We start from the raw sequence: 27,693 nt of genomic DNA on the forward strand, positions 1-27,693 counted from the left end.
TATCAGCCTGGATGTCACATCACTTCCTCAAACTCAACCTATCCAAAACCGAGCTCATGATATTTCCTCCCTCAGGTGCCACTTCCCCTGATCTCCCTGTCAAGATCAACGGCTCAACTATCAACCCATCTCCCCACGCCAGGGTCCTAGGTGTAATCCTGGACTCTGAACTAACCTTTCAACCCCACATTCTATCACTATCCAAAGCTTGCCGCCTCAATCTTCGCAACATCTCCAAGATACGCCCCTTCCTAACCAATGACACCACAAAGCTTCTAATCCACTCCCTTGTCATCTCCCGGCTCGACTACTGCAACTCCCTCCTCATTGGTTTACCTCTAAATAGGCTATCCCCACTTCAGTCCATCATGAACGCTGCGGCCAGGCTCATCCACCACACAAACCGCTCAGCATCTGCTACACCCCTCTGCCAATCCCTCCATTGGCTGCCACTCAGTCACCGAATTAAATTCAAGATACTAACTATAACTTACAAAGCCATCCACAACCTGGCCCCTAGCTACATCTCTAACCTAGTCACAAAATACCAACCTAATCATTCTCTTCGCTCCTCCCAAGACCTCCTGCTCTCAAACTTCCTTGTCACCTCATCCCATGCTCGCCTTCAGGACTTCTCCAGAGCCTCCCCCATCCTCTGGAATGCTCTACCCCAATCCGTCCGACTTTCTCCTACTTTATCCACTTTCAGACGATCCCTGAAAACTCATCTCTTCAGAGAAGCCTATCTGGCCCCCACCTAACAACTGTACATTTATCTTCTCAATCAGCACATCACCCATAGTTATTACCTCTTGTATCTCTTGACCTTCCCTCTTAGATTGTAAGCTCTAAGGAGCAGGGCCCTCTGATTCCTACTGTATCAAATTGTATTTGTACTGTCTACCCTCAAGTTGTAAAGCGCTACGTAAACTGTTGGCGCTATATAAATACTGTATAATAATAATAATAATAATAATAATTGGCCCTGTACCTAATTCTTGCTCTCCCTCCTATTCTTCCTATTCTCCACAGTCTGGAATACAGAAGAGAAGAACAGAGGGGAACCAGACTAAGTGCAGCAATAAAATTAGCCGTTTTATTGAAGGTAATACAAGGGGAAACTCACAAATTGATGAATAGATCAGGCATATATCATGATGACAGGCGCAGGCTCTGGGCCTCTCGTGATCGTCCAGTTGATATGACAGCATCAAGCAGTGGCTGTGCCAGAGCGAGCCTGCCATCATTAGATATGCCTGATTTATTCACCAATTTGTGAGTTGCACCTTGTCTTGCCTTCAATAAAACGGTTTGTTAGAAGCTGCTTGCAGGACTTTTTTTGACGCCCAGCGCAGCGCCCCAGTGTGAAAGCACTCGGGCTTTCACATTGGGATTGCAGATGAGGCTTCTTTCAGGCGCTTTACAGGCGCTTTTTTTTAACGCTAAAGCGTCTGAAAAACGCCCCAGTGTGAAAGGGGTCTTAATGCTGCACTTAGTCTGGCGCCCCTCTGTTCTTCTCTTCAACATCAGAGCTGCCTGCTTTACTCTAAGGGTGCTGCTTGTCATCATACAGTTTTATGGCCTTCATGTAGACTTATTTGATATGATGGCTTATGACAGTCTCTGCATTTATAGTACATCTCTCTAGCGCCACTATATAGTTACTATTACATGGAATACAGCCCAGGACATTTGGACACATATACATAATATCGCTCTTCATACTACTGTCTATTGGTGATCTGTCAGGATGCCGCAGAGGACAGCTGTGCCAACAAGGAGATGTAGTTTATTTACTGAAGTCCTGCATGATCGCTAGGAAGCAGCTAGCAACATGCAACCGTGTGAGGATACCAGAAAATTTGAGTGACAGATGGGTGCAATGACTACATGATCAGCCATTTATTCCACTAAGGAATACCTCGTAATTAAAGTATAACAAAAGGCAAAATCTTTAGTTTTGGAAAGAGGGATGGATTAGAACCCTGTCAGGTTTTTTTGCGGTCTGTGTCCCCCATTCACCCTCTTTGTCCTGTTTACCATTATCACCAAGTGTAAAATTAAAAGAAAATCCTATCAGTTGTCAGAACAATAATAGAGGGGAAATCTTCCAATAGGGACACCTGTTCTGGTGATAACCATTGATTCCCTCACTTCCTGTTTTGGCTGTGGGATAGGAAGTGATGGGAATCTCTCCATAGGGACACCGATGGCAAAAAACTAACCTGGGGTTAAAACCCTCCTTTTATCCAAAATTGGGGGGGGGGCCACGTTTTGCCTTTATTCTACTTTAACTTTATAATTCCAGTGATTTGTTCTACTGTGCTACTTTTATTAGACATTAGGTTGTTCTGACTTTAGATCTCTTTTAGGCTAGGTTTCCACTAGTGCGTCCCCAAAGTCGCGCGATTTTGCCGCGATTTTTTACCGCGATTTTACCGCGACTTTTTACCGCGATTTGAAGCAATGCCTGTATCTATAGACCTCAAGTTGCATCAAAGTGGGACCAAAGTAGTGCAGGGACTACTTTGAAGTCGCTGCGACTTGAAGTCGCACAGATATGAACGGTACTCATTGGAAATCATGGGAAACAATTTGTCATGCGACTTTTCAGTCCCAAGTCGCATGAAAAGTCGCACTAGTGGAAACAGAGCCTTAATCCATAAGCCCACGGCACCTTATCCTTATTCAGTAGTCAGTGTTCTACCCTGCCTCTATTGTACTTCATCATTTTACCCCAGCTAACCTGGTGAAGGCAGGGAGTGGTAAAGCAAAGTTTGGTAAATAAAGGTGCAAACTTTTGGAAGCCGTATTGTTTGAATATCAAATACAGTACATTGACTAAAGCTTTGCAATCGTGAACTCTGCAAATATAATGTAGAAAACTGTGTAGGTGGTGAATAGAATCTTATTCTGCTGAGTAATGATTATGATGTTATTTTCTTTAAGGACTAAAATTCTCTGTACACAAGTAGGATCACAATATTACCTTTGCTGATTAGGGTAGTGATTGCCCAATAGTTATCAACACAGATATTATTTTGAAAGGATGGAAGCTGTGACTGAGCTGAGAATCAATTCATGTGGGTCTGGTATGGCCCTAATCAATTTCCCCCAAATGATATGGACAGTTGGCACCTGTCTGTGGAGCTCCAGAGTTTGTGGGATTTGGCCATCATTATCGGAAGTAGAATCCATTTCAGATTGCACCATCTGCAGCTGAGGAAAAAAAACAAAGTATGTTCTATGTAATCAACTTCATACCTGTGACATGTAGAATGGGTAATGTATCGGGTGTGCAAGTTGTTATGCAATTTAGGAACCAGCAGAATATTTTCTGTATGCCAGGTCCATTGACAGCTAGGGAACTTCAAAAGTTTGGCGCCAGCTGTAAATTTTAAGGAGCATTTCCTACCTGGTTCCTGGGATTTGTCCTTCCCTGGGTATGTCTATCAGTGGTGTAGAAGTTATTCTAGTTTTGAACTTTTCAGTTGTCTACTAAAAATCCAATGCTGTGGTGTCACAAAGTGCTAGAAAATGAGGGAGGATCAATTTCCTCTTTGGGTTTACCTTCTTTCTAGCGGACACAAAAGGATCTCCATTGCTGATGGCACTGGTCTATAGAATGTAATTGACCATTCAGTAATATTAAAATGAAGACGTGTTCACATCCTGAGATCTGTCTGTATTCCCAGTGGGGGGATTAGAAAATTGCCAACTCATCCTGTAGCTTTTCCCTTAGATCTAGGCTGTGATATAAAACCAATATAGTAATTCTTACTGCAAGGATTACGTTTTTACAGTAAGCACTACATATAATGGATAGGATGTTTTAGTGATTTCTGTCAGCTGCTCGTCACGTGAAAAATTAAGTGTTTTCATGCAGATTATTTGGAACTGCCGATGTCATCACCAATGCAGGGTTTGAGAACCTTAGTGTAGACTGGAAATTAGCATTGTATAGATACAGATACCAGTATCGGTGCCGAGCCTAAGCAATTTGCATGAGTGCTTGTTAGAGCTGCGTGATTCTGGCTAAAATGAGAATCAATTTTTTTTGCTTGGAATAAAGATCACGATTCTCGTGGGATAACATCATCTTTCACATTATACAAAACAATTGGGCAAACTTTACTGTTTAATGAATTAATAAAAAACAAAAGTGTATTTTTTTTCCCCAAAAAAATTGCATTTGAAAGACCACTACGCAAAAAGTGTGACATAAAATATTACAACAACCACCATTTTATTCTCTAGGGCACGAGTCTCAAACTGGCGCCCCAGCTGTTGCGAAACTACAAGTCCCATGAGGCATTGCAAGGCTCACAGTTACAAGTATGACTCACTCAGGCAGAGGCATGATGGGGCTTGTAGTTCTGCAACAGCTGGAGGGCCACCAGTTTGAGACCCCTGCTCTTAGGGTCTCTGCTAAAAAATATGTTTGGGGGTTCTAAGTAATTTTCTAGCAAAAAAATACTCATTTTAACTTGTAAGCAACAAGTGACAGAAAAGGTTTAGTCTTTAAAGAGCAACTGCAGTCTGCTCACATAATTTGTAATAAAAACATCTTTACTATTCTGAAGCTTCCCTCCAACCACTTTGCATATTTTTTATGTACTGTGATTCTGTACTTGCCAAATATGCTGCAGAAATTTCCCTCCATGAGTCTGGTTGCAATAATTTTAACTGTGGGCAGCTGAAGCTGTTGCCTGTTCACTTCCTGGATTTACACACACACCAGCTGCTCTGCAGTTCTCATTGGCCCTCTTATGACTCATCCCCCCCCCCTTTCTTTCCTGGCAAACTCTCAGGAGAGTGAGAGAGCTGTGCATGTCATGAGAATGACATGCATGTGCATGACCAAACAGGAAGTGGGCTGTATAAGGTATTGGCAGAAAAAAAAAAAAATTCTATCCAGAGTTAAAACAAGGGCAGAACATTTAATAGTTGGAAAGATGAAAAAATGACTGAAGTTCCGCTTTAAGATTGGGAGGGGGGTGAAATCACGATTTCGATTCTTTAACGATCGTGCATCTCTAGTACAAATGCTCCGATACTAAGACCAATACATTTTTGAGATTTCATTGTAACTTGCATTGACTGTTAAATGAAGTCACAAGCTGCAATGAAATCGGAGGTCCATAGTTCACTGATCTGTGGCTTTGAAATGGCTCTAAAGTAGCGTGATTTTAAAGCTGCACACTGCAAAGTCGCAATATAATCGTAAATTGGGGTGCAACTTGTCATGCGATTTTGAACCGTCAAATCGCATGACAAATCGTACTAGTGTGGACCGTAAAAAATGCATCCAAGGGCAAAATGGGTATCGTAATTGGTATCGGCCAGTACTTATGAAAAAGTACAGGTACTCAGTCTTAAAACTGGTCTTGGTGCATCAATACTAGAAATGTGTATCTTCGAACACTGTAGTGAAGAATGTAGATATAGGCAAGATCCGGGGTCTCTAAACTTTGTTTCCATAGTTTTAATTGTTTTTTTAGAAAAGTAAAAAAAAAAATAATTTAGTGGAGCAGCGAACAATCCTCGTCTGCTGCAAACATGTAACGGGGAAACCTACAAATACAAGGTTTGGTTGAAACTGATGAGGACCACAGTACATTGGTAAAAATCTGCCATGGGGCCCTCTAACATACATAAACTTGTGTTTTGGAAAGAAATCGACTTCTTATATACTACTACTAGAGCGTTTGAATAACAAACGCAGGAGGGTTACCATCCGGTTAACCCCTCGATGAAACATATACATACGAAAGTTCATGGACTTGGAAGCATAGCTTTACTATGACTTAATCATAATGAAATCGTATTTGTGGCAATAATACCTCTTATTGTGCGATAATTAAGACACTTGCAACTATCACCATTGCAACTATCACATATGCGAGATCATATTCCCCAAAATATGTCTAGAAGAGTCTGGGTTACAAAAAAGGGCAACGTATATGATGCCAAGATTGGCAAAGAGCAGTGAGGGGAAAAGACGGAAATGGAATGGGAAGGAAGAAAATCCATCCAGGAACCTCCCATCAGTCGACTTGAAAAATATCTCTATGTATTAGGGACCTGCAAGTAGGCAAGCCAGGGGGACTATATTTTATCGAAAAGGTGTTTGCCACGTAGAACACTCACTATTTTTTTGTTCAACATGATCCACGTAAGTTTGCGTTTCATCATTGCCATGTCTATAACAGGGCGGTCACCAAACTTTCTAAACAAAAACTAGTTTACTGCCCCTTAGATTTTAGGGGGCAGACTCTGGCCAGTGGAATAAAAAAAGTCCCAGTAAAAAAAAATACTTGGTGCCTGTGGTCAGGGGGTATAGTGCCTCTGTAATGGTTATTATTTGGAGGACTGGAGACCCATTATTAGTGTCAATAGGTGGAATAATGCCCCATCACTGATGTTAGTGGAAGGAATTATACCCCATTGTTGGTGACGGTGAAAGGAATGGTACTTCATTGTTGGTGTCATTGGGAGAAATAGTGCCCCAAGGCAAGCAAAGGGCCACGGGCCACAGCTTGGAGACCACTGAGCTAGATAATAACTATACTGGAACTCTGCCACTAATTTTGAGCATATTTTTTATTTCACAACCTTGGTCCACCAATTTGTGTTGTCAGTTAGGCTCTTCATTTAAATTTTCAATGGTCATTCCATTGTTTGAATTAAATTTTCTATTTGCAAACCATTTGTGTTTACATGGTTCGCACAAGATGCTAAGGGCAACAACATACTAAAGATAAGACTTTGATGTTCTAAGTTACTAACTATGTAACTAAGCAGATTTTGGACTCACTTTTAGTATATAAATCCACAAATTGCACATCTTTAAAGGCTAAGTTCACGTTTCAAAAAATACAAAACAATGCACATAATTTTGCAGGAAGAAAAAGGTACATTTACATTTTTCTTACTGGAGCCTGCAGGGCACTGCACCCGTGATCGGCAGATTGCAAGTCTTCCTCTAGCTCTGTGCCCATATTCTTGTATGGGCATTCTGTTACAAAGATAGAGGAACAATGAATGAACTACAAGCATGCTGAGAAACACGCTCACAGCCCATTCAAACTACAAGTACGTCTGTTGTGGTGGCAGATGGTACTCGTAGTTTTTGTTTTACAGATATCTGTGAATGAATGATGGGGCTGTGTGGGTGGTGCCCCGCACAGCCATGCAAATTTCAAAGAGTGGGTGCAGGGAGATTTCCCACTCTGTCAGAGGAGCATTTCACATGTTCTATTCTAGATATGGGTCTAACATGCTCCTAAAGGTGAACTTATCCTTTAACTCTGGCATTGCTACGATCTACTTGTGATTAAAGTTCATTATACTCACCTCCCCTCCGGTGCTGTGGGGTCCTGGATCTCCCTTGCCAGTTGATCTCTCCAGGTTCCAATCTTTAGGCGTTTTTGATTGGACAGGCTGAGATAGTCACTCCCATGCATGTGTGCAGCTTTGTCTACAGTACAAATCTGCAAAAAAAGCTAATGCAGATGAGACCTGTTGGGGTTGATTTTACTAAAACAGGAAAGTTAAAAATGGGGTGCAGCTCTGCATGGAAACCAATCGGCTTCCAGGTTTTATTGTCAAAGCACAACTGAGCACGCTGAAGTTAGAAGCTGATTGGCTACCATGCACAGCTGCACCAGATTTTGCTCTCTCCAGTTTTAGTAAATCAACCCAAGTGTTTCTTCTGCAATAAACCTGCCTGTTCGCATGGTTTTTGTTTTTTGTTTTTTTAAGTACACTGGTTGGCTAATTCTTTAGTAGGTTTAATAAGTTACTAGATGAAGTCATGGGCAGTGCTCTTATTTCCCAATACCAAGTTCCTTGTTTTGAGGGATGTTAATCTAATTACTAAACTAGTTTGCTCTACCCACATTGTTTAGCAATTGCTTGCATCAAAGAATGTGGAAACGGTGATGAAAATGTAAGTTCTGTTTGCAATATTGTAAAGACCTATAGACCGGAAGAGCTTTTACAATGTATTTAAAGTGGTTATAAAGGCTTAAGGTTCTTTACCTTAACCACTTCAGCCCCGGAAGATTTTACCCCCTTCCTGACCAGAGCACTTTTTACAATTTGGCACTGCGTCACTTTAACTGACAATTGCGCGGTCGTGCAATGTTGTACTCAAACGAAATTTGCTAGGGCTGCAATTAACGATTATTTTCATAATCGATTAGTTGGCCGATTGTTGTTTCGATTAACCGGTTAATAAAAAAAAGTGTGGTGTATAGTTTAGTTAATATGTAATGTTTAAAAAAAAAAAGGCAATTTATTCTTAAATATCTATATACAGTGGTAAATATAAATAACCAACTATATGGTTAGAGAGCAAAATCTCTAATCCACTCTGATAACAGACAGAAGAGATATACTGTATATACTATTAGAAGAGATATACTGTATATGCTATTAGAGGAGAGATATGCTGTATATGCTATTAGAGGAGAGATATACTGTATATGCTATTAAAGGGTGAATCTGGTAAATATCATCAAACTCAGATATCACATTTTTTTATTTAAAAAACAATGTCTAATTTAAAAAAGTAATTTTAACCGGAAAATTTGGAAATAATCAAACTTCTTGGCCAAAGTAATTTTCAGACAGTGTATGTCATTTTCGTTCAGAAATTACATTCCTTTTAAAAACAATGTTAAAAACAAGGGAAATTTCAAACAACATTCCTTCATTCAGCGAATGTACAAAGATTTTTCATATGAATATGAATATTCTCATTTTGAAAATTGATCCGTGTGGCCAGCATGAGGCTCGGCACACACCTATGCAGTTTGCTTTTGATGTGTTTCTGCAGTGCTTTTTTCTGTGCGTTTAGATTTTTGCGCACGTGATTTTGCTGCGATTTGCGTTTTTGCATTTTTTTTTTTGGCCAATTTGTTGTTGGGCAATTAAAAAACACAAATTGCTGCAAAATTGCATTACATGCTTTCCTGCAGCTTCTCCATTGAAGTATATTGAACCAAAAAAGTGCTGTTTTGCGTTAAAAAAAAGTCCCTGACCCTTTCCAAATAAGCAGCGGCTGAAAAAAGCATAAATGTGAACATGTCCCATAGGAAACCATGTAAATGAACTGAAGTGCGTTTCTGCAAAAAACAGATGTGAACCAGGTCTAAGACATTTATTAACATAATGGGGTTAAAAAAAACTAAAATTAGCCCTTTATAGTACAAAAAAAAGCAGATAATCACTACTGTAAGGGGTTTATTTTTTTACTGTAGAACTGTGAAAGTAATATTTACAGTAGCAAATATTTGCTCTTTGTACTATAAAGGGCTCGTTTTAGTCTTTTTTTTTTAACCCGATTATGAAAATAGTAATCAATTAATTTCATAATCGATTAGTTGTTTCAGCCCTAAAAATGGTGTCCTGTTTTCCCCACAAATAGAGCTTTCTTTTGGTGGTATTTGATCCCCTCTGCGGTTTTTATTTTTTGCGCTATAAACAAAAGACCAACAATTTTGAAAAAAGAAAACATTTTTTACTTTTTTGCTATAATATCTCCCAAATTTAAAAACAAAACAAATTTCTTCAGTTTAGGCCAATATATATTCTTCTACATATTTTTGGTGAAAAAAATCGCAATAAGCGTATATTGATTGGTTAGTGTGTACAAACTATGGGACAGATTTATTATTTTTTTTATTAGTAATGGCAGCGATCTGCGATTTTTAGTGGTACTGCGACGGACGGACACTTTTGACACATTTTGCGGACCATTGACATTTATACAGCGATCAGTGCTATAAAAGTGCACTGATTACTGTGTAAATGTCATTGGTAGTGAAGGTGTTAACACTAGGGGCGGTCAAGGGGTTAAATGTGTGTTCCCTTAGTGTGTTCTAACAGTATGGAGATGTGACTGAGTTGGGGGGCTTAAAGGCTTACTAGGAACAAACAATGTTTCCTCTTCCCTGACAGCACGGGGATGTGTGTTTACACACACATCCCCATGCTGGCAATCGCACTTAGCCACGCGTATCGGGTCCCCCGCCATGCAGCGGACATGCGCCCTCTGGTGACCGAAAAAGCGAAGGGAGTACCCATACGGGATTTTGCCCAAGGGAACCATTCTGCCGCAGTAATGTATTGCAGTTTAGCAATCCTTAGATGTGGTGGCTGCTTTAGTTTTTCTTTTTTAGACCTTTTGTCACCTGATAATCCTGTTAATAACACTTCCTGTCCCTTGGTGACGATCCTGATGTTCTGCACTTTATCTGTGAAGATTTGGACTACAAACAGGTCTTCCATCAAGGTTCATCGTTTGTATTTTATAGAAGATGGCTTGCAGGACAGATTATGGTTTTTAATTTTAGTTCAATTCTCAGGAAATGAAAAGGACACTGCATTTCTGCCAAGATTAACAGTTTGTTTTTTTTTTTGTTCTTGCTGAAAATGTTGGCATGAACATTGAAAACAAATGCAGTCACTACATCTTGAGGACTGGTATGCTGCAATATATACATCTTTGTTCTTGGGTTTAAATCTGCATTAAAGGCTTGTGTTCCCCATTGTAGTCCTAACAACAAGGATGAGGAAAATATCTTTGTGTCCTATGGCTTTAGTTCACACAAATATGCTGCATTGGTGTGTAAAAATAATTTTAAAAAAATCTCATGTAGCATTTTTAAATGTCACACTGCACAGATAAAGCATTGAATTAAAACAAAAGAAAAAGGATCTCATAACAAGCACCTGAAATGCGTGCGTAAACTGCATTGCAGCAAGAACTAAAACGCATTCCATGCTTGCTATGGTGTGAATAAGCTGTAAATGTTGGGGGCTAATCTGGAATTTAGGGGCATGAGTGTTCACAATAAAATTCACAATGTCCTGTACCAGACTGTTGTTGCTGTAAAAACATCCCTCTTTGTAGTTCCCATAGTGGATAAAACTGCTAAACCTGTCAGTCCCGCGTCTAGTCCGTCTAGTCCGTGTCCTGAGGAATGTACACTAACCTTGCATTCCTCAAACATAGCATGAACCTTGAGACTGAAGGCTCTGTGGTCAAATCATTTCATGATTGTGTACATATGAGGAAGATATGACTTTACTTTGCAATACTATAAAGCAACACTGTGTGGAAATGCTTGGCTTCCTGATTTTACAATTGAAAAGTCTTTTCCTTGTTTAGTTTTAATGCTTTCTGCATAGTCACTGTGAGTAATGAGAAGCTTTCGTTTGTTCATTCTTGTATCTCTAGGTCCACACCTAATTCCTTCAGGATATCTCAAGGAAAATCTCAGCTGTGGAAAAGATTAGTTTAATCTCATATTCTATACAAATAATCAAACTGTACTTTAAGTGTTACTAAACCCAGTAATATGAAAATAGTTCATCTAAACTGCAGGGTCTGCCTGAGTGTTCAGGTAGGAGGAGATTTCCACTATAGCGTCCTCATGCTGTTATGGGAGGCGGATCATCCATAAATCAAGATGTGACATCCCACCCACTTTGTTCTCCTTTTTTTTTTTTTTTTTTTTTTTGTTACTGGGCATGGAGGAGAGGGACTGAGCTGTCATTTTTTTTTTTTGTGTAAGTTTTGGATAGTGTGTAGATGGATAAAAACCCTCTGAGGAGATTCCCCTTTATTTGTCTTGTTTACCATTATCATTGAAAGTAAAAGAAAAGCCCAAATTATGGGTTGTCCCCAGAAAAGTAATGGAGGTGACATCATCTGTTCCTGTTTGGGTATAGGACAGGAAGTGAAGAGAAATCTCTGCAATGGGACACAAATGGCGAGAAGATCCCCCACCCGCTGTCACACTGAGGAGGGATTAGGGTGAGAGGGGGCATGAGCTGGAACATGTTACATGTTACAAAAGGTGAACTTGTCCTTTAAATTTCCCACATCCCAAAGCATCATGGCCACAGCATGTGAACAATCCCCTCTAGCTATATTGTAGGCTTTAGGTGGGTGTTCAGGGGTGTTAAAACTGCAGCTCAACTACCCGTTTCGTGACCCCTAGCTGCCCGTATGAAAGACACCTTAGTCTTGTTTAGCTTTGATAGGATAGTTTGCCCAATGATTGCTAAATGTAAAGCAGAACTCCAGCAAAAATGAAAAATAACCAAGTAAATTATCAAATAACTTTTACTAAAATATCTGGAGCTTCTCACAGCAGTACTTCTATTCTGCCACAAGATGTCGTCCGTTTTCCTGGTTGAATGACAGCCAGGATCAATCACTTGTATAAGACCAGGCTGTCATGGACTTGCCCCCAGCCTGTGACTGGACAGTAAAGTAGAAACCACACAGCTCATCTCGCTCTGCTTTATCATATAAACTGATTGGCTGCTTGTGTTGCTTTTTTCCCAGCCTGTATGGCTATGCTCTACAGGAACTATAAGACTGAAACCAAGTCAGTCAGGTACTTGCACTTTAAAAAACGTTTTTAATGTGAACAGAACTACATGAATCTGTGCTTTTATAACTGACTGTTCAGATATTTTCTGCCCAACTGAGGGCAGTGAGACTTGTGTCCCTTTTCTGTGGGGTACAAAGGCATCTACAGCCTACTTGTTCATGGTAGGCTTGGGTTTCTGTGGGCACTCATCTGCCCAGACTTGCCTTTCTTATATCCTATGAGTTGTACTGACTTGTGCTTGGTGTTCGTCTTTGCAGTGCAGTGGGAATGAATGGACTATAGAGGGGATACTGTAACCAGGCAAGCTGGAAGCTAATTCATTTAAAAAGTATATTATGCATGTTATCACTAAAAAATATTTGCCATTTTTGTACTGGTTTTCTGCAGAGAGCATGAGCATTTATAGCATGATTTTATTTTCTTTTTTTTTTTTTTTTTTTTTTAGCCATTGAAGAATACAAGCCACAGGATGCAACTACAAACCCATCTCTGATCCTGGCAGCAGCTGCAATGCCAGCATACAAACATCTGGTAGAAGATGCAATCCAGTATGGGAAGAAGCTTGGAGGGTAAATGTAGACATAATAAAAAAAAAAAAAAAAAAAAAAAAAAGTCGTGCCCCTTCAACCACAGCGTCACTTTTGGTTAAAATATTCTTTAATCTTGCAGCCACCCAAATACTGTAGCTGCTGATTTTTAATCTAAGGACACTTTCCTGTCCAGGGATCCAATGATGCCCTTCAATTGGCTTCTGGTGCAAGTACTGGCATCTCAAGTAAGAGAAACAGGCAGTGAAGGCTTGCGGGTTCTTACTGCGCATGCATGAGCCCTGCTGTGCCTTGTCAATGGTTCTGTAGTCTTCTGGGACCTTTGTGTCCCAGAAGACTGCAGGAGAAGTAGGAGGCCTAACTTCCGGCTTGGATCGCCTCGGCGCATCTGACCAGGAGTGGGAGCAGATACCTGTCAAAACCAGGTATTGTATATTTTGCCTTCCCTGGTTCCTCCTCTCGCCCCATCAACATGCTAATGACATTTTTAATAAACATTTTTATTACATATCTTAGGCCTTTTGGATGTATACACAGAGGCAGCTTCTACAGGTAAATAACATGCCTAAAGTACGTTAAATGCACAAGTGAGCATTTTCGTACCAATTTATGTTTTGGTGGTGTCTTTAACCCTCTGTCAGGGTTTTATTGCGATGTCCCCTATTGAGAGAATTAAAGAGGAAGTTCAACCAAAATGCTTAATCTACTGGCAGCTGCATTCTAAAACAAATCTATCTAACAATGTAAAGAAAAAATCACTGTACATGCCTTCTCTGGAGCCGAACCGGTCCAGTCTCCAGAGGCTATGTGCAGGAGGGAACCGACAATGACTGCAAAGTGACATCACCCATAGACTTACTATGGGGTTTCAGTTGTCTGCTGCCTCTCCTGCACACTCCCACACACTGAAGCCAATGCTGACAGCTCAGCATGGGACCAGCTGCAGAACAGTTTAGTATAGCGATCTCTTCTTTACAGGGTTAAATAGTAGACACGTTCCAAAACATTTGTTAGTTTTCATTTCAATCTTATTTTTTTTTTGTCATTCGTTCTGATCGAAATTCTTTAGAATAAATCCGGAAATTTGACAGAAAATCCGAGATCAATAAAATAGAGGAGGTTTGGGGGTAGGGACTTTCAGGAAGCCATGGCCTGGTGAGGTCAAGTGTTTCTATCCCTAGGGACTTTAAATGACATCATGGCCTGGTAAGGTCATAGATGTCCATCCCATTGACATCTAGAGGAAGGGGTTAATTAACAGAGTTAACTAACAAGGAGGGTGGGACTTTGTGTGAAACATGTGGTAGCAAGAAAGATGATTGGGTGAACATACAAGGATATTTGTTAATAATAATTTATTATGAGCTAAATTGTAGCCATACATGATTCTGGTAATAAAGGTATAGGTAACATACAAAATGCATCTTGGCACATAGCACAATCCATACATATATACATGTAACAATAATAATAGGTGAGATAGTAACAACAACATTGGTTTCTCATGAAATAGCCACACAAAATATCCTAGTTCACCACATGGAAGATAGATTAAGAATGATTCGTACATAATGCATGCTGGACCTGTCAGGTTTGAGATACCTAATGACTTAAATTATAGGTATTGGAATTTCCTTTCAAATTTGGCTGTTAGTGAACTTTACGAATGTATCCAAAGTAACGAATGCCGCATCTAAACAAATGGAACGTAACGAATTAATAATAATATACATTTTTTTATTATTTGTTATATTCCATTCATTTAGATGTGGCATTCGTTATTTTGGATTATCCGTAACTTCGGATAAATTCATATTCGTTACGTTCACTAACAGCTAAATTTGAAAGAAAATTCCAATACCTATCATTTAGTAGTAATGTTTCATATTTTCTCATTTCCGTATTTCGGTTCTTTTCGGAAAAATTTGTTAAACTGGTTTTCGTTCGAATATTTCTGAATTAACGAATTTTTTCAAATTTCGGAGCAAAACGAATTTGGAAAGAAATAAATTGCACATGTCTATTAGATTAGGTTTAGAATGTGGCTGAGATGAGGTTTAGGTTTTGGCTGGACTTCCACTTTAACCACTTGCTGCCTGCCCACCGTCAAATGATGGTGGGGCAGTGCGGCTCTCCTGGGTGAACATGACTGCGCCCAGAACGGCCGCTCTGGGGCGCCCGTGGGGGCGCGCATTGCGGCGATCGGTGGTGCGGCGTGTCAGTCTGACACATCACTACACCGATCTCGGTAAAGAGCCTCTGACAGAGGCTCTTTACCACGTGATCAGCCGTGTCCAATCATGGCTGATCCCGATGTAAACAGGGAGAGCCATTGATCGGCTTTTTCTCACTCGCATCTGACAGACGCGAGTAGAGGAGAGCCGATCGGATGCCCACCCAGGACCACCAGGGATTGCCACCACACTGGACCACCAGGTGTGCCACCCTAGTCCACCAGGGAAATGCTAGTGCCCAGGCAGCTGCCAATCAATGCCCATCCCCAATGCCTATCAGTGATGCCTATCAATGCCATCTAGCAGTGCCACCCATAAATGCCCATCGTCGGTGCCACCTCATTGGTGCTGCCTTATCAGTTCCCATCAGTGAAGGAGAAAACTTATTTACAAAATTTTATAGCAAACAAAAGAAAAACTTTTTTTTTTCTTTCTCAAAATTTTAGGTTTTTTTTATTTAGCAAAAAATAAAAAAATGCAGAGGTGATCAAATACCACCAAAAGAAAGTTCTATTTGTTGGAACAAAATGATAAAAATTCTGTTTGGGTACAGTGTAGCGTGACCGCGCAGTTGTCATTTAAACAGCGACATCGCTGAAAATTGGTTTGGGCAGGAAGGGGGTGTACGTACCCGGTATTGAAGTAAAGTCTTTCTGTCCTGGTGACTGGTGGTGTGGAATTCACAACTTGTTTTCTGCAGGTTCAGGAATAGGGGGAAATTCTACAATGGGGACACATGTTTGGCAACAGTTGTCAAAGGTGATCTATCTTCATGCTTTGAGTTTCCTTTATCTCTGGGACAGGGACTGGATGGAAACCACCTCGTCTGGGCCAAAGCAAAACAAACCTGGCAGAGGTAGTAGGTACCTGCCTGGTAGTAGGTAGAAATAGTAAAATATTTTATAGCACTCCTCTTTAATCCCCTGCTCATGGTAAAATCCATCAGTTTTGGTTTTGTTACATCAAGTTTTGTGCTAAAATTACAAGCGGACAAATGCGTATGGATCTTAAACAATAGTGTTGATTTTCTCCATTTTCATTGTGACAGTTCACTGATTGCTGCTGTTGCTGGCAGTTGTATTTGAATAATGAATGAGATTACCTGTTGCCATGTAGGCAGTAGCAGAAGTGCAGCTGTGCCAAGTCGTATTATGGAAAAAAAATGCATTTTGGAAATGTGCCCTCTTGTAATCCACCTGGTATCGAAGGCTACTCCCATGCAGTCCACACAGTGGGGGTTATTTACGAAAGGCAAATCCATTTTGCACTGCAAGTGCACTTGGAAGTGCAGTCAATATAGATCTGAGGGGAAGATCTGAAATGACGGGAAGCTCTTATCATCCAGTCATGTGCAAGCTAAAATGTGTGTTTTTGTGTTTTTTTTTTTTTTTTTTTCTTCCCTTGCATGTCCCCCTCGGATCTACAGCGACTGCACTTGCAGTGCAAAGTGAATTTGCCTTTTGTAAATAACCGCCAATGAGTTCCATTTGAGGATTAGGTTGCTGCTCTGTAACAAAACCTATATAGTTTCTGTCTGGAAAGATGGTTATGCCAGCAAATGCCCATACAGTGTCATTTATCAAATGGTAAACCTCTGTCTGTGGTGCAGTGAACTTTACCCCTGCATTGTGAGATTATGCATAACGACTAGATCCAAAAAGTCAGTTTCTGAGTCAAGCCTTCAGATGAGCTGGGCGTGGAGGGGTCTTGTAGTGTGCACCTTTAAAATCTAGGGGACACCTTAGCAAAGGTTATCAGACTGCTCAAAGCAAAGCTTGTACCAGAAATTACAAGACAAAAGTAAGTAAAAAGTAAAATAAAATAAAAAGTAGCTTTTCTGTTTAAATCGTTTGCGTTTTCAATTTACAGGTTAAAAAAATAATTTTGAAACAAGAAAAATGTGCAATCTTGCACTCAAATAGCATTATATATAGAAAGTCACAAAGGACCATCTATCACAAGAAGGCAAGTTATTAATCTTTTAGAAACCAAAGAAGCTTTTGCTGCATTATTCAGTTCAATTTAGGGTTTTTCTTCCTTTTCCTGATGCTTCCTGATGATGGTCAGCATCATTCCCCAACACCCCCCAACCTTCTGTGAGCCCCGTACTATACTTGTCCCAGCCGGTAACTGTACAGTGAAAGGAGAAAGAGCACAATGATCAGCTCATGTCACTCTTTCCTGTCCATCAGAATGCTCCTTGTGATACAAAAGGCCAATACCAAGTCAAATTCAGGTACTTGCACTGCTTGTGTTAAAAAAATTAAAATGTAGGGGCGGTGCATGTGAGCAGGATGTGATGTGACGTGCCTGGTTTGGGGGAGGAGCCTGACGGTGGGGAGGTGGAGGTGAGCTTAGGAGTGAAGAAGATGGCTGGAGGGACAGCGCGGGGTGAGAGCTTGCATTGGTCCCGCTAACTGCCACGGTCATACAGCACACAGCAGGGGTGGCCGCCCGAAGAGGAGGTCGGCGGATACGTTCCGGGACAGAGAGAGTACAGGCAGGAGGTCCTCGCATAGTTCCCGGCATCCCTCGGGGGGACTGACACTCCTCGCTGATACATCCTCCGGAGCCCTGCTCCCGATCCCCGCTCACGCCCTGGCTCCCCGTCCCTGCGGGTGCCCGCGTCCCCTCCCCCTCTCTCTCACCCACGGACTCTGAAGAATTTAGACCTAATGGTCGGCTGCCCATTGCTGCAGTTCAAGCATAGAGTGGAGATCACGCAGAAGCCCACGGAGCCCCAAGCCGCTGTAGAGGAATGGTAAAAAGAGTCCTCCACTCTCTTCCTCCCAAAGTAACCGGGGGTGGAGGGAGGAACACCTCACCCACTGTGAGAGCTCCACCCTATGACACGGGGGTGTCGTAGGCGGTGATGACGGTGATTTGGTCGCCGCGGCCCCATGGTCAGGTATTGGCAGGGGGGAAGGGAGAGGGGGGGTGGGGTTTCCGCAGATTCCCTGAATTGTTTTTTTCACTCCCAGTCTGGCATTTGGGTCTAACTTGGGGTGAGGTTGAGGTGTGCAAGAGGGATACAGGAGCAATTCCAAAGATTAGTGGTGATGGAAGTTAAGTGCTTGTCTTATAATGTGAAGGGGTTAAATTCACCTGGGAAAAGGCGAAAAAGAACTACAGATGTATGGCGCAGATATTGTTTTCTTGCAGGAGACACACCTGGTGCTGGAGGAAGGTATTAAGTTGGACTCGAGAAACTTCCAGGCTTGGATATACTGTGATACACCCATCAAAAGGGCAAAGGGAGTGGTTATCGGGTTCTCGAAACGGATTAAATTTACACTGATAGAGAAGAGGGTGGATACAGAGGGGCGTTTTTTGTTTTTAAAAGTCAAGCTAGGGGATAGGATCTATACATTGGCCAATGTTTACTGCCAGAACAGAGACCCGATAAAATACCTCTCCCGGACCCTGGATAGTTTGGTTGAATTTAAAGAGGGGGAAGTGATTTTAGCAGGAGATTTTAATCTGTGTTTAGACCCAGCCTTGGATAGGTCATCTGGAACCCGGGAGGTAGGTAAAAATTTGTTGTTGGGCTTAGGGAGAAAGCTCCACGATAGCCAACTGATAGACGTTTGGCGGGTGCAACATCCTAAGGAGAGGGACTACACCACCTTCTCCCCGGTCCACAGGACCTATTCAAGGTTTGATTACCTGATGGCTGACCACAGTCTATTGGACTCGATAGAAGAGTCGGAGATTGAGATTGCGACTGTCAGACCACGCTCCCGTAACGATGACAGTAAAGATTAAAGGCCTTCAAAGGGTCCCGTTCACATGGCGGTTTATTGAAAAACTCCTTAAGAAAGATAATGTTGAGAAAATACAGCAGGAAATTGATGAGTTTTTCCTAAACAACGATTCTAGTGAGATCGCGGGGGCAGTCATTTGGGAGACCTTTAAGGCATAAGGGGGGGTCGTAATTTCTATTGGCACGGGTGAGAAGAGAGACAGAGGAAAAAAGAAAGAAACTCTTATAGTTAAAATAGGTGCTAGAACAGTTCCATAAAGCCTCCAGGGGAAGTGAAGGATCTGTATTTAAAGAATTGACATTAAAAAGAGAAGAGCTAAGGGAGTTATTAGAAGAGTCACTTAAAACTAGGAATAAATATCTAAAAGATTTCTATCAGAGGGGAAATAAGGTAGGGAAACACTTGGCATCAATTATAAGGAAAAAAAAGGATGAGAATTTTATAGAGAAGATTAAAAATAAACAAGGTGAAATGAGACACACTACTAGAGAGCTAGGAGAGGAATTCAGACAGTTTTTTTCATCTCTTTACTCGGTTGGGCAGAGGGAAAAATGTGGTGGAAATGAGGAGAAGATGAGAGAGTTCTTAAAAGGAGCGGGACTTCCTACTCTGTCAGAATTAGATACATTAGAGCTTGAGAGTCCGATAACGGAGGAGGTATACTCGGACCTAAAATCATCCCCCCGGGTAAGAGTCCTGGGATGGTTTCACAACCAGCTTCTACAAAAAATTTAAAGACTCCCTGGTCCCCTGGCTGTGCCAGGTTTGGAATGGCCTGGGGGGAGGCAGGGAGAATTGTGCAGGGATGCCTTATTGGCATCAGTGACACTCATCCCTAAGGAGGGGAGGGACCGCACCTCGTGCTCGAGTTATAGGCCGATTGCGCTTTTAAACGCGGACACCGGGGGGCGTGTCCAAGATGGCGCTGGGAGCGGACGTCTAGTACCAGAGCTCCCACTCTGGATTTTTATCCTACTACTATCCTGGTGTGGAATCTGTAAGACAGCTCCAGCTGTACCCGCCGATTGTCTCCCTGAGACTCAGGGAATGCGCAGGAATAAAAAAGGGACACAAAGGACCCGGAATTCAGCGCCTGTCCCCACACCGCCAAAGCCCGGGCCTTCTCCTAAGGCCTGCCACATGGAGACACAGACTCCTGCCCCGCCAGATGGGGTAATTCAGGCCGGCTCACCGGCGTTCGAGGCCCTGATGCAGGCGATTTCTACTTGTCAGTCCACCCTTACCATGAAGAACGATCATGTCCAGGAGGAGACCGCCCTCATTCGCCGAGACATGGACGGCTTCAGAGAGCGGGTGGGTGACGCGGAGCGGCGGATCTCCAGCACCGAAGACACACAGAGGGAACATCATGAGGACATACAGATCCTCAAATCCAAGGTGCGGGCTCTGGAATTTAGGGCTGAGGACGTCGAGAACAGGAATAGGCGGAACAATCTCCGTGTTCTCGGTCTCCCAGAAGGTGCGGAAGGGACTGATCCGGTATCTTTCATGGAACAGTTGCTCCCAACTCTCCTACCGAGAGCGCGATTCTCCCCCATTTCTCAATTGAGCGCGCCCACCGTATGCCTGCTAACAGAGGCCCGCAGGGAGCTCCGCCGCGCACTTTTATTTTTAAGCTCCTTCACTACAGGGATAGAGACACAGTCCTCCGTTCTGCCCGATTGCAAGGGGAACTAAAATATGAGAATGCAAAGCTGCTCATCTTCCCGGACTACTCTGGAGACGCAGAGACAACGCAAGTCCTTCGATCATGTCCGTGCCATGCTGAGAGAAAAAGGAGTTAAATATAGCATGCTATTCCCTGCTCGGCTGCGGGTGCAAGACGGAGAGAAAGTACATTTCTTCACGTCTCCCAGAGATGCAGCTGCATGGGCTGACACAATCCGCAAGTAATTCTCGCCTGAAACTCTGAGTATGCCTATTGAAGCTATGTGAGGGACTTTATTGCGGAGGGGACGATTGGCCCCAGGACTAATTGTCGCCCCTCTCCTGTACTAACGCTAAGTGGATCTGCTTTACCAACCCACTATTTTTCATTTTATTTTATAGCCAGTGTCAATCCCACCAACCCCACTATCTACGCTTGCAATCCTAAAGCTTCTACAAGGCTCAGAGGGGCTAGGGGTCTTAATTGGTTCAGCTCCCTGCCACACATTGCTACTAAAACTCCCTATTCAATAACGTTTACTGCTGAGGATGGGATGCTGACTTTTGCAGAGGCCTTTGTACTGCTGCGGATGTGGAACTTGGGACTTGCATTAACCGTTACCTGATGGGGATCAACTTGGCTCTCACTTGCCTCTCCTCCTTCCCACTCCCCTTCCCCCCCCCCCCCTCCCTCCCTCATTCTCTCCCCTCCTGCCCCCCTTCCCCTCCTGCCCTCCCCCCTCCCTCCATTTTGCGCCTTTTATGCCCCTTATTTTTTACTTTTTTAGAACTTTTCTCTATTATCTAGCATTCCCTCCATTTTTTAGACTGCACCTGGTCAAGGGAATCGTTATACAGCAACTCCAAGTATTGCGCCCCCGGGGCTCCGGGAGATCCACACTTTTACTTCTGTACCGGAACTTACAGACACTTCTGGTTTACCTGCTCTGTTGAGGTTAGCTGCCTCTTGTTCATCGCCCTCATGATCAGCCTCAGGGCTGACGGAAGTTTTGGGAGACAAGCCTGCCCTCGTGTTGGGGGGTGGGGTGGAGTTTGGGTGTTATGAGCCGTGTTTTTCCCAGGTTTTTTTTGATATATGTTTTTTGACAGTACTCTTTGTTACATGTATTTGCACTGATGTCAGACTCTGGTTCACTCCTGACAGGTCGGCTGACTGTCTCTAGTGAAACAAGATTCTCATATAAAGTTTATCCTAATTTGATATTACTAAGCTGTGTATATGGCTAGCCTTAAGATCCTCTCCTGGAACACACGAGGTTTGAACTCACCACTTAAACGTTCTCTAGTTTTTCAATTTATAAAACGGCACAATCCCCAGGTCTGTGTGTTACAGGAGACGCATTTGATTGGTAGCAAAACCCTTAGTCTTAAGAAACCGTGGGTAGGGTACCACTACCACTCTACCTACTTTAAGTTTGCCAGAGGGGTCAGTATTTTGGTCCTGAAGACCCTCCCCTTTAAACTCCTTGATTTAATTCTTGATCCTGATGGTAGATTTGTGCTAATACACGCCTTGATTTATGACTTGCCCTGGGTCCTAGTGGGCCTGTACCTGCCCCCCCCCTGCCTCTTTCAAACTCAACCTGATATCGAGTAAGCTGGCTCAGTTTCCCCCAGATAATGTTATACTGATGGGAGATTTCAACCTAGTCCCGGACCCTGACCTGGACAGGAGTACGGTGGGAGGCACTACCCATCAAGGACTGGCGGGATGGGCAGACACATACGGCCTGGTGGATGTGTGGAGATGGAGGAATTCCCAAGCCAAGGCTTTTACCTGTCACTCGGCCACTTATAGAACCTTCTCGCCTATAGACTTGGCTTATGTGGCGGCCCCTGTCCTCCCCAGAGTCCGGGACATTAGTATCCTATCTAGGGGGATATCAGACCACGCCCCACTGCTGCTGTCCCTGGAGCTGACGACACTCCCATCAGATAAGCTCTGGAGGTTATCCAGATTTTGGATATCCGACGTGGATGTTGAATCGCAGTTCCACGAGACTTTGCAACAATTTTGGAAGGTTAACCCAGGAACCGCCTCTGACAATAACGTATGGGAAGCTTTTAAAGCCTCGTCAAGGGGTCAGTACCAAGCAATTATTGCCAGAGTAAGGAAGCAACGTAGGGCAGAACTTACTGGGTTAGAGGCTGAGGCGGTTAGACAGGAGGCCCTATATGTTAGATCCCGTGACCCACAAGATTACATAGCTCTTCAGGCCCTTACCCAACGGGTTCTTTTATTACGCACATCCCTGACACAAAAGAAACTGTTACATCAATCCCAACGCATATTCGAGCAGGGGGAGAAGACAGGTCGTCTACTGGCCTGGCTCTCTAGGGAGCAATCGGCAGTGACGTCAATAGCACAGATTCGTGACCAAGACGGTACCCTCCACTCTTCCCCTCAGGATATCAATTGGTGTTTTGCCACCTACTACCAACACCTTTACAGTACTCGAGTCACATACGACCAACAGGACCTTATTGAATATCTTGACGAGATCGACATCCCTGTCCTCACATCAACTTCCGCCAATCAGTTAGATGCCCCAATTCAGCTAGAAGAGATACAAAAGGCCCTTAAGATGATGCAGACAGGTAAAACTCCGGGACCAGACGGATTCCCAGTTGAGTTCTACAAAGCCTATGTTGATGAGCTTGCTCCTAGACTCCTAACGGTATTAAGTTCAGCTTCAAAAGCTGGGGTCCTTCCGGCTTCGATGAACGAGGCGGTTATAGTACTTGTTCCTAAGCCGGGGAAGGGCCAAACCTTATGCTCGTCCTACCGCCCCATTTCCCTCCTCAACGTGGACGCAAAAGTCCTTGCAAAAATCCTCGCCAACCGCCTTAATAAAGTCATTACCGCCCTGGTCCACCCGGACCAAACGGGATTTATGCCTGGACGCGGTACAGACATAAATATCCGCAGACTGCACACACACATAGCGCTGGCTGCTTCCGGGGGCTCGGGAGTGGTGGCCTCACTCGGAGAAGGCCTTCGACTCGGTCGAGTGGGGCTACCTGTGGAGGGTCCTCTCCAGATTTGGGTTTGGCCCTATCTTCCTTTCATGGTTACAGATGTTGTATGGGCACCCTAAAGCCCGTATACGTACGGGAGGGTCCCTGTCGGAATCCTTTTCCCTGGAGAGGGGGACCCGACAGGGCTGTCCTCTCTCCCCGGCACTATTTGCCTTGGCCCTAGAACCCCTGGCTGCCCACATTAGGAAAGACAACACCATTAAGGGTATAAAAGTAGGCCCCCTGGAAGAGAAATTGTCCCTTTACGCCGATGACTCCCTGCTTTATTTGGGGGATGCCTCCGGCTCCCTGAAGGCTGCCTTGACCCAGTTTGACACGTTTAGCTGTTATTCAGGGGTTCGTATCAACTGGGACAAATCGGTCTTGTTCACACTTCATCCCTCGTCACCTCGCATCGATAACTCTACTCCTCTTCGTTGGGTTGAAGAATTCACATATTTGGGTATAAAAGTGGGCCCCACTATGGCTGGATACCTAGACCGGAACGTCCTTCCGGTGTTGGATAAACTGGCTAAGCAGTATACCACTTGGCGTAAGCTCCCCCTTACGCCGGTGGGCAGGGGCAACCTGATAAAAATGGTGTATCTGCCTAAGCTGTTATACTTTTTTCGTCACACTCCCACTCATATTCCCCGAGCCTTCTTCCAGAAATTGGATAGTATTTTGACAGCGTTCGTTTGGGCGGGTCGACCCCCTCGGGTGGCTAGACGTATCCTTTATCTCCCCCTTTCCGGGGGCGGTCTGGCCCTACCAAATTTTCTTATATATTATTGGGCGGCGGTTTTGGTCACCGTTCGCTGGTGGTTTTCCCAACCCAGGCAGAACCCCACGGTCAACCTTGAGGCAGCAATCCTCGGTTCGTACGCGGCCCTGTCTAATTTAGTTTTCAGGGGGGCCAGGGCACACCCGCGTGTTACAGGGCCCATGAAAACTACTATAAGTGTGGCAGAATGCTCGGGCAGTGTATAGTGTCCCCTCAGAAGTATCCCCTCATACGCCCCTTTGGGGCAATCCTCTTCTCCCCCACTTGAATACTGTCCCTGACCCGGCGGTATGGGCAAAAAAGGGAATTATCACCCTCAGACATGTAACGCCAAAAGGTAAAATCCTGACGTTTTCAGAGATGAGACAGACATATAACCTCCCTAACTCCTTTTATTTCCGTTATTGGCAACTCCGACACGCCCTTATTTCTCAATTTCCTAGCCCATTGACCCTAGACTCCGTCGAGAGACTCCTCATGTCAGAGATAATGATAAAACCCCTCTCTACTCTCTATATGTACCTCACAGTGGCACATGACACAAAAACTGCACACACGATGACCAAATGGAGGGAAGACATCCCCACCCTAGACGAAGACACATAGGAGGAATGTGTTACTACATTTATCCCTTCTATGATAGCTTCTAGAGACCGCTTTATACAATTAAAATTTTTACATAGAGCATATTATACCCCGCAGAAGTTGGCCAACATATACCCCTCTTCTAGCCCATCATGCACAAGATGTGCCACTGAACGGGGCTCTTTCCTCCACATGGTTTGGTCCTGTGCCAAACTCAAGACATACTGGCGAGGGGTGGCGGAAGTATTATCCAAAGTGTGCGGGACCACACTGGTACTAGACCCCCTTATCTTTTTGCTTAGTCATCTTGGTGAGGTGGAGGGAGACAGATACACTAAAGCATGCCTCACCTTTGCTTTCTTCTATGCCAGGAGAGAAATCCTCCTGAGGTAGAGCGGTACGGAGCTCCCCACGGTGGCCTCATGGCAAAGTACAGTTAATAGAGTCCTGCCATTGTATAAGATGACATATGAAAGTAGGAATTGCCCGGCAAAATATGGGAAAATATGGTCACAGTGGTCTGACGTTTGAAATGGGATGTCTTATGCAACAGTAAATACAATATGTGTGTTGCCTGCTGGAGACCTGGGGGTGCGGGACGGACATCTCCCTGGCTTCTTCCCTTTCTCCCCCCCCCCCCGCCCTCCTCCACAATTAAGGGGTATTATTAAGAGAGGGAAAATTCGCACATTTCAAGAGTTAGTAGCACAAGGGGATTTATTGTTATTAAATGGGTGGCGATATGGCCAGCTCACGCACTTTAATAGTCTACCTGGCCCCTTAAGGGAGGAAGCGGATTATAGACCAATAGAGAAATTATTTTGTAGGGATATAGTAAAGAGGAAAATCTCTGAAATTTACAAAATTTTGATGAATAGAGCGGGGCTGGAACCACCGCCATTTATTAAAAAATGGGAAGAGGAATTGGGAGCATGCTGTGATGGAGAAATGGTGAGGAGTATCCTGGGGGCGACGCATGGAACGGCAGCAGATATGAAAATGACGGAGAGTAATTACAAGTGTCTGGCCAGGTGGTATATGACCCCTGTCTAAGTTAGTAAGTTCGTACCGGATAGGTCCCCCAATTGTTGGAGAGGATGTGGGTCACCAGGAACTATGGCGTATCTGTGGTGGGACTGCCCCAAAATTAAAATATTCTGGCGGGAAATGACTAGGTTAATAGAAGTGATAACGGGCAAGGTTATCCAGTCCGACCCCTGGGACTGTTTGTTCCATAGGTCGGAAGGTGGAAAAAGAGGGTATAAAACCTCATTAGTCCCAGTGTTTAATTCAGCAAAAAACGTAATCCCAAAGAAATGGCAGGATTTGGAAGAGCCGAGGATTAGGGATTGGATTGCTAGAGTGAATGAAACCTATATTTTGGAGAGAAAAGAGTTAGAGATTACTTAGAAAGGGACCAAGAGGAACAAAGGGGTAAATGGGGCAGCTGGGTCGCCTTTAAAAAAACTGAGCGATATGTGGAAGCCATCATGCAGTAATGTAGGAATAGGAGCACTTTAACTCGTCATGCTTATATTGGAAGTGAGTAAATCTGCGGTGGCCGGGAGGGGGGAAGGGAGGGTGGGTAGGGGAGGGACATATGGGGGGGTTTATTTAAACTTTTAATTTACGAAATGATGTACTCCATTATGTTTCACTGTGGGCCCCCCCCCCCAAATGTTTGGGTTTTTTGTATTGAAATTTTGTAAAATTAAATAAAGATTTAAAAAAAAAAAATGTAATGCTGTATTTTGGGTTCAGAGCTGCATTACCTTTATCTGCCTAGAGTTCAGTTTTAACAGATTTTTCCTTTTTAGTTCTGAACAGGAACAGATCAACAATGTCATGGACAAACTCTTTGTGTCATTTGGAGTAGAAATCCTGAAGGTGGTTCCTGGTCGGGTTTCCACAGAGGTAGATGCCAGGTAAGGTTTTAGAACTCCACCAAAAGTTTGTCACTTCTGAATAATGCACTGGACATATAACATGCATTCTGTATTGGTGTGAAAAAAACAGGAGCTTTATATATTTTTTTTTTTTTGTGTAGTACTTGGAAACACAGAATAGTGTTTTTTTGCTACTTGATCTTTTATTTTTTCCCACTACTTCTAAAACTTGATCTGAAACTTCATGTTTTTTTTTTTTTTACTTTAGCAGTTTAGTCTTCTTGGATTTACTTGGATTCCCTTTCTCTCAGATAGGCGTGCCAGGCTATAAGACCATCTCTTGCCTGAGCTCAGTTATAAGACATTAAAACCGTTCCATAACAAAGTTGTTGTCAGGATTGCATCATTAAAGTGTGACTAAAGACAATGGGGGTTATTTACGAAAGGCAAATCCACTTTGCACTTCAAGTGCAAACTACAAGTGCACAGTGCACTTGGGAGTACAATCGCTGTAGGTCTGAGGGGGGACATGCAAGGAAAATAAACAGAATTTTAGCTTACACATGATTGGATAATAAAATCAGCAGAGCTTCCCCTCATTTCAGATCTACCCTCAGATTTACAGCGACTGCACTTCCAAGTGCACTTTCAGCGCAATTTGTAGTTTGCAATTGTAGTGCAAAGTGGATTTGCCTTTCGTAAATAACCCCCACTGTTTTTTTTTTTTTTTTTTTTTTTTTTTTTTTTAGCTTTTGGATAGAGTGGGGAAGAA

At 43.2% G+C, this 27,693-nt stretch overlaps 1 protein-coding gene across 1 annotated transcript in view; it reads left to right on the forward strand.

Annotated features, from left to right (window-relative positions):
* The window catches only part of TALDO1 (transaldolase 1), a 69,143-nt gene that overhangs the window by 9,917 nt on the left and 31,533 nt on the right, over positions 1-27,693 (forward strand). The window contains exons 2-3 of the mRNA XM_073604933.1: positions 12,859-12,982; positions 26,853-26,960. Of these exons, the coding sequence (XP_073461034.1) occupies positions 12,859-12,982; positions 26,853-26,960 (232 nt within the window). The remainder of the gene's footprint in view (positions 1-12,858; positions 12,983-26,852; positions 26,961-27,693) is intronic.

The sequence above is a fragment of the Aquarana catesbeiana genome, linkage group LG11 (genome assembly GCF_042186555.1).
Source record: "Aquarana catesbeiana isolate 2022-GZ linkage group LG11, ASM4218655v1, whole genome shotgun sequence".
In the NCBI taxonomy this organism is placed as follows: Eukaryota; Metazoa; Chordata; class Amphibia; order Anura; family Ranidae; genus Aquarana; species Aquarana catesbeiana.